We start from the raw sequence: 14,586 nt of genomic DNA on the forward strand, positions 1-14,586 counted from the left end.
TGTCTCAATAATTTTTTCAAGGCGCATCCAGACCAAAAGAATAAAAAGAAGAAATACCTAACAGTTCCGTTTAGTAGTTAGGTCCAAACAACTTAATAAGAAATGCTGAAACTGTGAACTACCTCGAGCTAGTAGTTCGCGCGGTGTCCTACAGATGTCGAGTATCGCTGTGTTTCCCTCGAAAATTTAAAATATTCCGCGGTGCACAGTTTGGGAACCGCTGTTTTATGCAATAAACATTTAATTCCATAATTATTTTCATTATCTTTTACATTGTATACAGTTAGTTATTTAAAAGGTATTTTTAAAATTCTTTATGGACATTCCAGAATGTCAAAGACCAATTATAATTTTTCCTATTGATTATTATATTCGATTAACGCGTTTCCGTTTTGCGCGATGCGCTCGCGGGAAGAATTAATCGCGTTAATCGAGGCCAGCCTGTATATTTTCCCCTTCTCAAATGTAAAAACGTTCAGGGAGAGAAGGAGAAGCAGAAATTTCGCTCGAGAAGAAGTTCGTGCCACAGACCCGCAGGAAATCTCCAGCGTCTAAGGAACGCAAAGTAGAGAACACAAAATCTATGTCAGTGATTTATTTTTTAAGATTTTATTAAATTTATAAAAATATGACTTGCTTTTGTTTTTTAAAAGAAACACTTTACTTTTGCTTTTAAATGGCCACTTTGGAAAATTTACAACCAGTAAAGGTCGCTTTTTTATAAATATTAAGGTAAATAAATAAGTATAATGATACACCTGAAATTGAAAATATTCGAAAATTTTATTAAGTACAATACACAATAACATTTAACTAAACAAAACTTAACATTTAATGAAATTATTGAGGCAGGATATTTTTAGATAACTGTTCAAAATTTGGTTGAAAATTTGTGACTCCAAATCTCAATACGGAATGAAGATGCTTATCTCTTATTCTGTTTCTTTTTAAATATTTATTTGATTTCATGCTTGAAAAAATTTGCTCGCAAACATACACTGATCAGAAAAAATTATCCATTTTCATGGCAGTTTCTTTTATTAATCCAAAATCTTCAGATGGGAGAGCCTTGTAGAATTTAAGTAGTTTATTTTCGCAGTCCATATACTTATTTTTGAGCCATGTTGGCTTGAAGATCAATGATTTCAAGTTGCAAGCTGCAATTGTAGTTTTCAGCCATAGAAGTAAATGGATTCTCAAATAAGTTTGTCTTTTTCAGGGGATCTTATATCAACAAATCGACTTTCAAACTCGTCAAAAAGTAATTGAATAACGAGAGGCAACGATTCTTTTTAAATACTGTATGTATTTCTCTTTTAGCTTGGTACAACGTTCAAAGTGAACTGAATTGTCTTGCTCAATTTGGGATTTAAATAATAAAAACTTATTCTGAAATTATTTGATGTCACCATACAAATCAGAGACCAATTTTCTTTTCCCTTGTAGTTTTAAATTAAGAGCTTTCAAATGACTAGAATGTCTGTATGAATTGCAAGATCAAGCAGCTACTCCATGTTTGATAGTTGTTTTCTTGGTTTCCCTTCTCCGGTCATAAAAATATCAGTTTCATGACGCAGTTTAAAGAAAACGATGTAACACTTTGCACGACTAAGCCATCTCACTGCACTGTGTAAAAATTCACCTTTGTATTCAGCTTCAGTTTCTGAAAGAAACTATTGAAACATATGGTGATTAAGGGCATGTGACCTTATACAGTTGAAATAACCACATTCATAACGTGTTAGAGATCCAGCACTTTCCCACAGAAAGCTCCTTGGTGCACAATGCAGTGAATTTAAGCTCCAGTATCTATTATTTTCTTGGCTATTCTTCCCAAAAGCCCAATTTTATCACCAATCATTTTTGCACCATCAGTATTGACTCCTACCAGGTTTTTCATATTTAATCCTAACTTTTCAATAGATTGTAAAAATTTTTCAAAAAGATTTTCATCTGTAGTTTTTCAGTGCATACTCTGAAGATCAGCTAAATCTTCAACTGGTACAAAATTATCATCAATTCCACGTATGAATACGGTAACACCTGAGGATTTGGGTATTTGAATGTGAGGATTTGGGCTGTGTCATTTACATCAGTATTGTCATCCAGTGCTACACTAAAAAATTTCATTTGTTTTATGTTTTGCAAAAGTTGCTGGAACAAATTCTTTCCAATATCTTCTGCTCTTCGAATAATTGTTTGTTGAGACAAACTGTCTTATGTTTTTTCAACAGCCGTTATTAATCCATCTTATTACACACATCATGCAAACACATGCAATGCATTTATTGTGTAGAAATTTCAAAATTTTTAAAATATAAATATTTAAATTTAAAAATGTTAAATTAAAAATAATTTTAAAATATATTTATGGGATATATTTTCTACTCACCTGATTCGGAGCTCTGTTCTTGTTGATTGGACAAAAGGGGCAAACATAATTTCCATCCTTCAGCACTATGCATTTTATACATAGTACGTGCTGACACTCTGTCCGCCATACCTTGATACGTTTCTTTTTGCAAATGGAACATTGTTGGATGTCAGATATGGAATCGTCATTTATCTCCAGAGAGTTCATAACAGCACGCAAGTCAGGGGCTTTAGTTGAAGAGGATAGACTTGGGGCCTTGGTTGAAGAAGTTGAACTTGGGGCCTTGGTTGAAGAAGTTGAACTTGGGGCGTTGGTTGAAAATGATGGGCCTTGACTACAATGACAATAATATTACTTTATTTAACAAATTTCAAAACTCTGTTTTTCCCACATAAGGGAAAACCGGAGTCACCAAGAAGGAAAAGATTTTTTGTGTATATGTGTCCCAAAACATTTTACTGACTGCTGTGAAACACGAAATATTCATTTATATTGAGTTTCAATGACCTCCATTACAGGATTTATACGAGTTTGTTATGTTCTTACTGTTTGCGTCCAATTGCCCAAAAATTTCTTCCTTTTGATAATAGAATTTATTGAGGAATATTTCTGCTTATGAAACTCTCTTTCATACGTTCTTCGCAACTAAGTAACTCTTTTCTTTTCTCGAGCATGGAGCCATTCTTACAAATATGGTATTCAGATTAAACCATCAACATACAAAGGTTAGATAAAATAATGGAATGAACTGATATGAAGGTAGTAGTTTCTGTAACGGCTGTATGACGTATTTATGAACATGCAGTCATGATTTTTTGTCGTTGTTTTTGCAGGTAGTAATGTGAAGGAAAAAGATAAATGCTGATGATTTATTTAGAGATGATAAACAAAAGTACATGAAGAAAATGACCGACCTGTCTGAATTCCGGAGAGATCAAACTGTTGGTGCAACTTTTAGCAAGCGTATCGGTGGCTAAAACTGCTGATTTATTTAATGTATCCAGCAACTATATCGAAACTGATGCTGCATTCAGCAATTATGGAAAAACAAAATCTGATAGCAGTCTCAGAAATAACTGCAGAATTTAATGTGAGTCTGGGCAATCAGTTCTATCAAAACACGAAAACTTCATAAAGCTGAAATTTATGGTAGAGTTTCTATTGCCACTCGATGGTAATGCTAAAAATAGGAACAGTGGTGTAAGGAGCACGAAAAGTGAACCCTTGATGATTGGAACCATATCATATTTTCTGACGAAACATCATTCAAACCTTTTCAAAATCAATGAGAGTTTACGTTTGGCGAGTGCCAGAGGAAGTGCATCATGCTGACTGTCTTGTGGCAACCATCAAACAAGGAGGAGTAGGAGCAACGCTTGTTTGGGCAGCAATATCTTAGTATTATTTAGGTCCTATTATCAGCATGAACTACCAGATTTCGCCCACTGATTACCTTAATATTCTGAGTGACTAGGTTCATCCCATAATGCAAACATTGTTTCGCACAAACAATGCCATGTTTCAAGATGATAATGCTCCAATACACGTAGCCAGATGTGCCCAATCTTGGCTTCAGGAGCAGGAAACTGAGGCTAAACATCTCCATCTTCTTTGGTCTGCACGATGTTATTGAGCCACTGAGGGCTTATTTGGGGAGGTGAGTAAGAAGTAGAGTTTCTCCATCTTCACCACTCAAGGAACATTAAAACGTTCCTTCACAAAGAATGGTTCACTATTCCTCTTAAGACAGTTCAAGATTTATTTGAACATATTCCCCATAGAATACAAGCTGTTTCAAAAGTAAAGAGTTGCCAGACATCATATTAGTTATAACGTTAAATGGTTCCATTAGAAACGGATCCATTATAACGTGAAATGGAACCAAGCAGTACCTCTCTATTTCAGTGTATGGAAAAAGCGGTAATATTAAAACCACTTCAATGCGAAGTTTTAGAGAGATCTTCAAGTACCGTGTTAATAGACTAGTAAAGGATAGCGAATGCTTATAAAGCGGTACTCACCTTGAATTAATCTGCGATGGCTTACTTAGGCAGCGTGGGTAATATTTAGGTTGAATTGTTAAATTGAATAAAATTAAAAGTAGGTAAGTGTTGACTGAGTTAAAATACGCGCAAGGAAACAGAAGTGTACACATCCAATCCTTGGTTGTCATTGAAATAAAAGAAGCAAAAGAATAATTAAAAACTAAATAAGTGAATACGGTGAAGCCAATAGTCGTTACGGGGCTTTCGTTGGTTAAAACGTCTTCAGTTGGAAATGTGTGGAGAGTGAACGCGCGTGGTATTTAAGAAATAAATTATACTCTCGTGATGCCTTTTTTGACATGTGGGAACTTTAATCGCGAGATTGGGGAAAGATTGAAGGGGAGTTTGGAATTTAGAATTTTAAGGTTTGAGTGGTGCCGGTACCATTCAATAGCTAGGGCTTCATATTGAAGTATTCTGTAGCTGGATTTTAGTTTTTTTTTTTTTTTTTTTTTTTTTTATGTGAACCCCAAACACGAGAGGTATTAGGACCTATAGTACTTAGTACCGTGCTTGGGTTTGAGGTTAAGAAGACGAAAGAAGATATTTGTTGACATTGGACTTGAACTTCTGTAGATTGTAATTTTCAGGAAATACGTATGAAGGAAGGTTGTTCCAGAAAACGGCAGTTGAATGAATAAATGAGGAAGATGAAAAGTTGGTTCTGTGGGTTTGAAGTTGGACAGTAAATGGATGTTGGCTGGTGGCGGCACGTGTTCGGACTGTTTTGAAAGAGAGAGCAGGAATTATAGAAGCCAATTCAGAAGAACAGTGCCCATGGAAGTATCTGTAGAAGAGGCATGCAGCAGAAACAGTGCGTCTATGAGAAAGCGGGTGGAGAGACTCTGTTAGAGATGAATCATTAATTAACCTAACTGCCCTCTTCTGAATGGAATCAAGAAGCCGGAGAGAGGTTTTGGGGGCACCACCCCAGATATGGGAACAATATTCCATGGCAGGGCGAATTTGCGATTTATACAGAGTGAGCAGCTGTTTGGAAGAAAAGTAACGCCGAGAGCGAAAGAGAAAACCAAGTTTTTTAGATGCAGAGGAAGCAATATTTGTAATGTGCTTGTGCCAAGAGAGATTAGAAGTCATGGTAATCCCCAAAAGAGATATATCATTTTGCCTAGAAATCGGAGTGTCACTAAAGATAAGCATAGGAGTAGAAGAATCCTTTTTGCGAGATATAAGACAAGACTGAGTTTTAGAAGGGTTGAAATCAACTAAGTTGTCTTTGCCCCACTGGAGAATTACCTGAAGATCGGCATTTAAAGAATTGGTAGCAGATTTTCGAGAAGTTGAAGCTGATTGAGCAGGACAAGGTTTCTCAAAATGGAAAGTTGAATGCAATGTGCTATCATCAGCAAAACTATGGATAGGACTTCCAGTCAATGGAAGAAGGTCATTGATATACAAGAGGAAAAGAGTGGGGGAAAGAACTGAACCTTGGGGAACACCGGCATTAGTAGAGAAGTTAGAAGACAGAGAGCCATCTACCATCACCCTCAGTGAGCGATCAGAGAGAAAACTGGATAACCAATTACTAAAAACACTTGGCAAACCATAAGATGGAAGTTTGTTTAGAAGACCTTTATGCCAAACACGATCAAAAGCCTTTGAGATGTCAAGAGCAACTACTTGTGTTTCACCGAACCTTTCCATTGAATTAGTCCATAAATGGGTAACATAAGCCAGAATATCTCCAGTGGATCGACACTGACGGAATCCATACTGGTGATCGTTGATCAGATGGAAGGTTTCTAGGTAGTTTAAGAGTTGGCGGTTAATTGATTTCTCCATTACTTTAGAAAGAGTAGAAGTAATTGCAATGGGACGATAATTGGATGGGAGGGATTTGTCACCCTTTTTAGGAACTGGCTGGATATGAGCAAATTTCCATGCAGAAGGAAAAACGCCTTTGGAATAAGAAAGTGAAAAAAGGCGGCAAAGAATAGGAGTAAGTTCAGGAGCACAGGTTTTGAGAACAAGTGGAGAAATACCATCAGGACCTGGAGCTTTCTTAGCATCAAGATTCATCAAAATCCTTCTGATATCCTTTTGACGGAAGACCACAGGAGGCATTGAATGGAGCGTGTTGGGAATGGTGGGAGGTGTTTTACCAAGATCATTAATACATGAGCTGGAAGAAAAATGGGATGCTAGAAGGTCAGCTTTATCCTTGGCTGAAGTGGCAACAGAACCATCTGGTTTGGACAGAGGTGGGAGTAAAGATGGGCAAAAGTTGCGGCCAATAGCTTTGGCAAGAGACCAGAATGCTCGGCTACCATTAGGGCAAGAAGCAAGTTTTCTACTCTTAGCCTGTTCAAACTCTAGTTTGGACTGGTTAATAACTGCTTTACAACTGCTGCGAGCTTTGGTGTAGGCAGAAAATGAAACTGAAGAATTAGAAACAAGCCAATTACGATATGCAACATTCTTCTCTTGGACAGCATTAGCACATTTATTGGAAAACCAAGGTTTAGATAAAGGACGAGATTTTAAAGTGGAGTGTGGGATAAAGGATTCCATTCCTGCAAGAATAATTTCACTGACACGATCTGAGCAAACGTTGACATCAGAAGTTTTGAAACAGTAATCCGACCAAGGAAAAGAAGAAAAGAAGTCTCGCAGGTCATCCCATTTTGCATTCTTGTAATGCCAAACAACACGTGGTTGGGAATAGCCATGAGATAAAGGTTCCATTGGAGAAGAGACAATCACCAAGTTGTGATCTGAAGTGCCTAAAGGACCTCTCACTTCGACCGTGTACTTAGAAGGGTTGTTTGTGAGAAAAAGATCAAGCGTATTGGCTGTATGATTAGGATTGTCCGGTATTCTTGTAGGTAAATGAACAATCTGTGCTAGGTCATTAGTAATTGCAAAAGCCTCAGCATCTCGACCTGCTGGGTCGGTGTGACTAGAAAACGGAAGCCAGCTGGAGTTGTGAACATTAAAATCACCAAGGAAAATTACTTCGCTGTTAGGAAAGTTGGACTGGAGAAAGTCAAGTTGCAAAGAGAGGAAGTCAAAGAGCTCCAAGTGATTAGTAGAGTTGGGAGAACGGTAGAGACAACAGATGAATTTGACACAATGAGGTAGAGAGATTTTAAGCCAGAGAAGATCAAAGAGAGGAGATTCCAAATTGCCAAGTCTCTGACAGGGAATATCAGAACGGACATATGCACAAGTACCACCTTTGTGGCGAAAGGAATCATACAGCGAATAATTTGGGCATCTGAGATGAGCAGTAGATGAATCAACCGATAACTGAGATTCTGTCAGAAAAAGTACATGGGGTTTGGCAGACTGCAAGTGGAAATGGACATCGTTGAGATTAGAATTGAGACCACGTATATTTGAGAAATGAATTAGGAAGTCCTTGGGAGGTTTAGATCTTTTCGCAGATAAGCTTGCTCTATTAGTTTGACAATTCATGGTGTGTTCAATAGTAAGGAAAAGTAGGTGGGACATGCTGTATGAAGTAATGAAATTTTTGGATATGGCGTACATGTGGTAAGAATATACCCAGATCCTTGACATAACGTGGCCTCGACAATGCTCCCCGCATACACACTACTCGGACTCCCTCCAGTCACTATCTGGCAGAGTAGAGGCAGCAAGATTATACACTAGCTGATCCGGAAGCTTCCTAGAGAGTTACCAATAGGTTCAGTCCGGTGTACTAACTAGCGGCCGGCCTGCGAACACCGTTTTAGAGCTGTACCCTCGAAATGTAAGGAATATTGGATCTCGCCACGACGTTCATCATAACCTCAAAAGTCATCAATCATACTGCATGATGGAAGAGATAGGGAAAGGTTGACCGGAACTTAGCTCTAGAGACTAAACATGGGTTCCACCATTTCAAGCCTCCAATAAGCAAAGTGGTGGTATTTCACCGGTTGATGAGAGTCATCTACCACCTAGTACTGCCTGGTAACATAGAGGGGCGGCGTTCCTCCATGTGGTGTGGGCGCCACACCTCGACCCCTGCTTACTTTGGTTCACACCTGGGTGGTCACCCACCATGTATTTGTGCATGGAGGTTATACCCAGGATTACTAACAGTCCCACCATCGTGAAGGTGCAAGCAGAGGATTTGGCTGTCACAGACCGTCCGGACTTCGCCGAAATTGGGTCCACTTGACTTGAGTGTCACCCGAATATCAGTTTCATCAGCGTTTTAGACTCCCAGATAGCAAGTATAGCTTGTCTGGCATATCTGAGAGAATGTCTGTGACAACCTCAAGGACCTGATGTTTATATGGCAGAGTCAATGAGGGGGGCTGTGGTTGTGGGTCTGGGCATGAATTGTAAGTTCTGTGACAGATTTAGACGTGAGGCTATGGAAATTCCTTTGGCACCATTCAGTTTTAAAACTGCGAATATATTTCTTATTATTACTTATTCCCCGCTGAAAAATTTGAATCTTTGGTGTGGAGTGGCCTTCTTTTTTAATCGCATTTTTTCTCTTGAAGAGATAATTGTGAAACACTAGGTTGCTGAAGTTTATTCACTGCCATGCGATTTACTCCATGGGGAAGCATGAAGGCCATGATCGAATCAAATTTCATAAAATCGTGTGTCGTAGAAATAATGTTTTACTTACACATCACCTCATAATATAACTTCAGCTTACCAAGTTCAAGCTCAGTTCGCAATTAAGCTGTAATCACATAATTACACTGTTGAGTATTGACTTAACACTGATATTATTTAGTTATTTAATGGGAATTCGGGCAAATAACAAAAATACACCGACATTGTGGCTACACACCCATCATGGTCAACGATGAAATCTGTACCGCGCGCTTTACAGTGACTTTCATTCGTTACACCTAAAAAAAAAATGTATATTGGCATTGCCAACAAGTTTTTTCCAATGGCAACCAACTACCAGATGTTCACTGGAATGCAAAATGTGCCACTGCCTGGCGCACAGTGAGGCCTACGGTTAATTAAACTTCAAAGTTGGAAACGATTTCGTGTTTTTATTCGTTTATTATTGAAATGATTACTGGAAATGCGCATACTGTATGCGGGTCCTGTTAATAAAAATATTCATTGCGTTGCATTGTTCTTCACAAAATTTCATATAGTTCTGTTCACTGTATATCTAGATTTGAATAGCTGGGGATGCTGCAGTGCCGCAGTGCCCATTGACGAGCCGCCTCTGCTTCATTTATTTTATATGTAGAGAAATTTATTGTTCTCAATAGTGAAATCATTTTATTTGCGTTGTAATAACCATTAATTATTGTTGAAGAAGAAAACATTACCCATCATCCATAATCAGAGAAGTATTTTCATAAATTGAAGAGAAAAAATATATTCCACATCTTACCTATTTAATGCTTGAGCAGTGGCCCTTCCTGGATTCGAAACCACTCTGGAGCTCTGTGTTCCCATTGTATAAAAGAAGTGATCTGTTATAAAAGAAGCCCTCTATCTTCAACTATAACGGAAGAAAAGGAAATGACACGCATGTAAATGAAGAGAGAACTGGTTTTAATAAGTGGTACAAATACACATTCTTTGTACAATTTAATCCGTCCCTTAAATTTTCAGTTAAGTCAATGGCATTTTAAATAAATGATTGGAAGAGGTTATCACAATAAAAGACTTCTTCCTTTCTTTTGCTTATGATATACAATGATATTGCAATGTCAAAATGTATTTCACAAGATGGATACAGTTTAACCACAGTTCGCCACCGGGATCGAATCCACAGAATTCTAGAACTGTCTACAGAAATTTGGTGCGTTCACAAGTAATACCACTAATTTACACAGGTCGAATAGCGATGGAAATCTTTGTCATAGGCGTTGCTCCAGAAACGCCCACAAATATCCTTTGAGATTGATGTCAGATGGAAGGGCCGTGGCGAAATGAATAAATCCGTCCTCGTGATCTTCAAACAATTTTTTCATGGGCCCTTTGAGGTTTAGGAAGAACGTCGAATCTGGATCCAATGTGGCTTAATATTTGGACAATACTGCAAATACAACAAAGTGAGAGTTGCGATCTCTTTGTGGACAGTAAAATATTTTCGAGGGATCGGGAAAAAATGTCTACTATTTCAAGAAGTTTGTCACATGAAATGGTGAAAAATTTCCTTTGACAAATTTAAACAAAGAATTGTAATCTTTTATGGGATGCATATAAAGTATCAAGTGACACAGAAGCCTATGACAGGTATAAACTAGTCTGTAATCAAGTCACAAAGGAGGTTATGCAGGCGAAGGCAGATTACGATAAATATTTGGCAAAGGATGCAAAGAAAAACAGCAAAGAGTTCTTTACTTATTTAAACTCTAGAAGGAAAGGAATGAATCAGATTGGACCACTTAACATAGATGGGTTGACTATTGATAATTATGTTCAGATAGCTGAAAAACTGAATGAGTATTTTGCACCTACATTCACACATGAGGAATCATTCAATGAGGGGAGTGCCAAAAGCTTATCAAACGCTAACAGGGAGCTAAGTGATTTTGTAATAACTGAGAGCAAAGTGGAGGAGACATTATTGAATCTGTGGTGGACGGGATCTATGCAGTTATATTAAAGGAGGCAGCAAACCCTTAGCCATAATTATCAGAGCTTCCTTGGACTCAGAGGATATCCCCATGGACTGGAGGTGTGCAAATGTATCACAAATTCAAAAAGGGGGTTCAAAAGGTGACGTAAGTAACAACAGACCTGTTAGTTTAACTTGTGTTCCAGGTAAAATAATGGAATAACTGGTTAAAGAAGCACTGCAGGATCATCTAGACGAGACTGCAGTAATAGTTAACACACAGCATGGGTTTGTTAAAGGGAGGTTTTGTCTGATCAATTTGATTGGATACTATGATGTGGTCACAAATGAACTGGATGCCAAAAATAATTTTGATATATTTTGATATCGTATATTTGGATTTCAGGAATTCAGGAAAGCTTTTGATACTGTTGCATTTGGAAGACTGCTGTACAAATTGGAGAAGTATGGCATTAAGGTTAAGTTGCTACAATGGATAAAGGTATGGTTGAGTGGGAGACGACAGAGAGTGGTAATCGATGGACACTGCTCTTCGTGGACAAATATTATTAGTGGAATTCCCCAGGGTTCGGTGTTGGGCCCATTGTTGTTTTGTGTATATTTCTCAATGATAGCAATGAAGGTATATCAGGTTTAATGTCCAAGTTTGTAGATGATACAAAGGTTGACAGGGTTGTTAACGACAGAAGGACAGTATGCTACTCCAACTGGATCTAGATAATAAGTTGGGAAAATGGACTGAGAAGTGGCGACTAAAGTTTAACATTAACAAATGCAAAGTACTGCTTATGGGTAGCAATAGCCGAAGAGAAACGTACCAACTGTGTGGTACTACACTCAGGGGGGGTTTTAGGTCCTAGTCACTGAAATCTCAGGAAACTAGGTGGCAGGGCCTGCCAGAGTAAATAACTGTAATACTGGTGTACCTGGTCTGCCTCCACAGGGCGAAGTGTGGGCAACGTCGGGCCTCAGCAGGGGTCTGGCGGCTAAATGGCCAGAAGAACAACGGTACACGACATCACTTTTAACATATACTTTTAAATCTCTGGCCTTTACAGTGAACTGTATCACACCATAATGTAAACTACGCGGAGATGGGGGGAAACCCCTGGTGCCGTTTGACCCTAAACAGACTTTACACTTTACTCAAAGAGGTGGAAAGTCAAAAAGATCTGGGGGTAATTGTGCAGTCAAATAAGTTCGCTGACGAGTGCAGACGGGCTACCAGGGCAGGTCATGGAGTCTTATTAAATATATATATAGGAATTTTGCTAGCAGGGACAGGGAGGTGATTATCCCGTTATACAAGGCAGTGATCAGGCCGCACCTAGAGTACTGTGTACAGGTCTGGAGGCCTCGTTTTAGGAAGGATATAGAGTTGGTAGAACTAGTACAAAAAAGGGCAACAAGATTGGTGAGGGGAACAAAGGGGTGCCCTTACCAAGAAAGGCTTAAGTTCTGCAAATTGCAGGGCCTGGAGAGTAGGCACCTGCAAGAGGTGATCCGATTGGGTGTATAAGGCCGTGAATGGGTTGAGCAAGCTGAATGCTGATGGGATTCTTCCTCTTGCTCAGACTAAGAACCTGGGAGGAAACAGTTTCAAATTGAGGAAAGATAGTTGTAGAATAACAGTGCAGAAATTTGCCTTTATCCAGCAGGTAGTTGATGGGTGGAACAGGCTTCCATCTTTTGTTGTGGAAGCTAATAGCCTAAATAAATTGAAGGCTGAGCTAAACAAGCATTTGGAACGAATGGAGGGGTGAAATGAGAGGGTTTTTTTTTTCTTTTGGCTGATGCTGCATAAGCTTTCTTTCTTGTATTGTATGCCTCTACTAATGCTAATGCTAATGTTCATACGATACAAACTACAAATAAACTAACTTAACTACCTCCAAATAAAAGTCCTTCTATCATCCTTGGCAAGGAATGTATATTTACTGTCTTGGCGGTTCCTGATGACATCCATCTGTGCATACCAGTCATGTGCGCTGTATATTTGTGTATTTAGTGTTGCACTTTTAGCAGCCAACAGAAATTCAGCAAAAAAAGACAAATCAAGAAATTAAGGTGCGGTAACAAAAGAAATTCCCAATGGACCATGTTACGTGCGTAACAAAAGTAACTTTACTATAAAGACTAATGTGGCTATGGTTTCAAGACTACTTATAAAAAAGGAAAACTACAATATACAACATAAATAATACCGCAAATTAATGCTACAGTTTTGGAGTTTACAAACGTTGATGTTCCTTTTAAGAGATGGTGCTTGTGGGTTCCCTGTCTTTATTTGTTTTATTTGCTTATTTTAATTATTACGAGAGTAGCCTCCACGCTTTAGTGGAGTGAATGAATCTCTTTGAACAGGAGGCATGTGTTTGCATTGGTGGGGACGAGTGTTGATTTGCCTTTTTCATTTTATTTTCAGTATTGGGGTTATCAGATATTTAGTAGCACAGTGGTGACAGTGGCCATACCCCTAATGATAACGATAACACACCATGTGTGTTATCATTAGGGGTATCACCACTGTCAGATTTACTCTTGAGAACTGTTACATGTCGAATGCACTTTAGTTAAGCAATTCTCATAATTACTATTCATAAAAAAAAAAAAAAAACAGTGAGCGAAAACCACACTATACATTTTATGCACTGCTACAATAATTCTTATCACTTTTTCATAGAAATGTGCCACAGTTTCCAACATGATTTCATTTGAACAGAGAGACAGTTAACTTGCATTTGCTTCTCTTGTATACTTAATTATTATAATTTTTTTTTATAATTCACGTCAATTTTACATTCCTTTTGCTACCATTACTTGAAATTACAGAAAAAAGAATTTTCTTCTTTGGAAACCATCCAAACGATTACATCCTTCAGAAATCATTGATGATATGGTAAGAAAGAAAGAAGCATCCATCCCAATGAGAAAAAGAAGTTAATTTAATTTTTGTTCTATTATAAACGTTATAAAATATATACACTACCTTATCTTAGATTTTTCATAAAAGATTCAACATCTTCGAATCCACTTTTGCTATTTTCAGAAGCCACCTGAAAGTAAAATTAAATTGCCAAAATCATTAATAAATCATAAATTCTTCCAATCACTTCACAATTAGTCATTTACATGGAGATATGCTGTCAGTATCTTATTTTTAAGACGTTCTTACATGCACAAAAACGAAAATGAGTTTTATGATTTACCTCCTCTGAGCAATGACTATTTCTTGATAATCACCATGAACAGATTCTTACCATATCACACAGTAAAAAACTCTGGTTCCTTTGGGTTGCAAAGTACACGTTTATCATATACAAATATCTGCCCTTTGTTTCAGCTCACAGAAAGCGGTGATAATTCATTTAACAGCATCTGATATAAAAATCCAATGACTTTCGGTGGCTGCTTTCATGCATTTCCTTTGCATCTGTCAAATAAACAGAGAACAAGAATCGGTCCATTTTTATTGGTAATAAAGAGTATTGCTGAATTCATGAAAATATGGTCTTTCAGTTAGGAAGGTTTGCATAGCTTAGTTTGCTGATTTACGTTATTATATTCAGTTTATCTTAGTTACCTGAGCAGCTATTTACAGTTCAGCACTTTAAACTACTATT

At 37.9% G+C, this 14,586-nt stretch overlaps 1 protein-coding gene across 1 annotated transcript in view; it reads right to left on the bottom strand.

The window, feature by feature from the left end:
• Positions 1-14,378, bottom strand: part of LOC150079991 (TNF receptor-associated factor 5-like) — a 31,690-nt gene extending 17,312 nt beyond the window's left edge. The window contains exons 1-4 of the mRNA XM_090383307.1: positions 14,224-14,378; positions 13,953-14,019; positions 9,767-9,877; positions 2,393-2,708 (exon numbers count right to left, since the gene is read on the bottom strand). Of these exons, the coding sequence (XP_090239433.1) occupies positions 2,393-2,708; positions 9,767-9,831 (381 nt within the window). The 5' untranslated portion in view covers positions 9,832-9,877; positions 13,953-14,019; positions 14,224-14,378. The remainder of the gene's footprint in view (positions 1-2,392; positions 2,709-9,766; positions 9,878-13,952; positions 14,020-14,223) is intronic.
• Between the last annotated feature and the right edge of the window lie 208 nt (positions 14,379-14,586).

The sequence above is a fragment of the Mastigoproctus giganteus genome, chromosome 10 (genome assembly GCF_048544385.1).
Source record: "Mastigoproctus giganteus isolate SK-2022 chromosome 10, ASM4854438v1, whole genome shotgun sequence".
NCBI lineage: Eukaryota > Metazoa > Arthropoda > Arachnida > Uropygi > Thelyphonidae > Mastigoproctus > Mastigoproctus giganteus.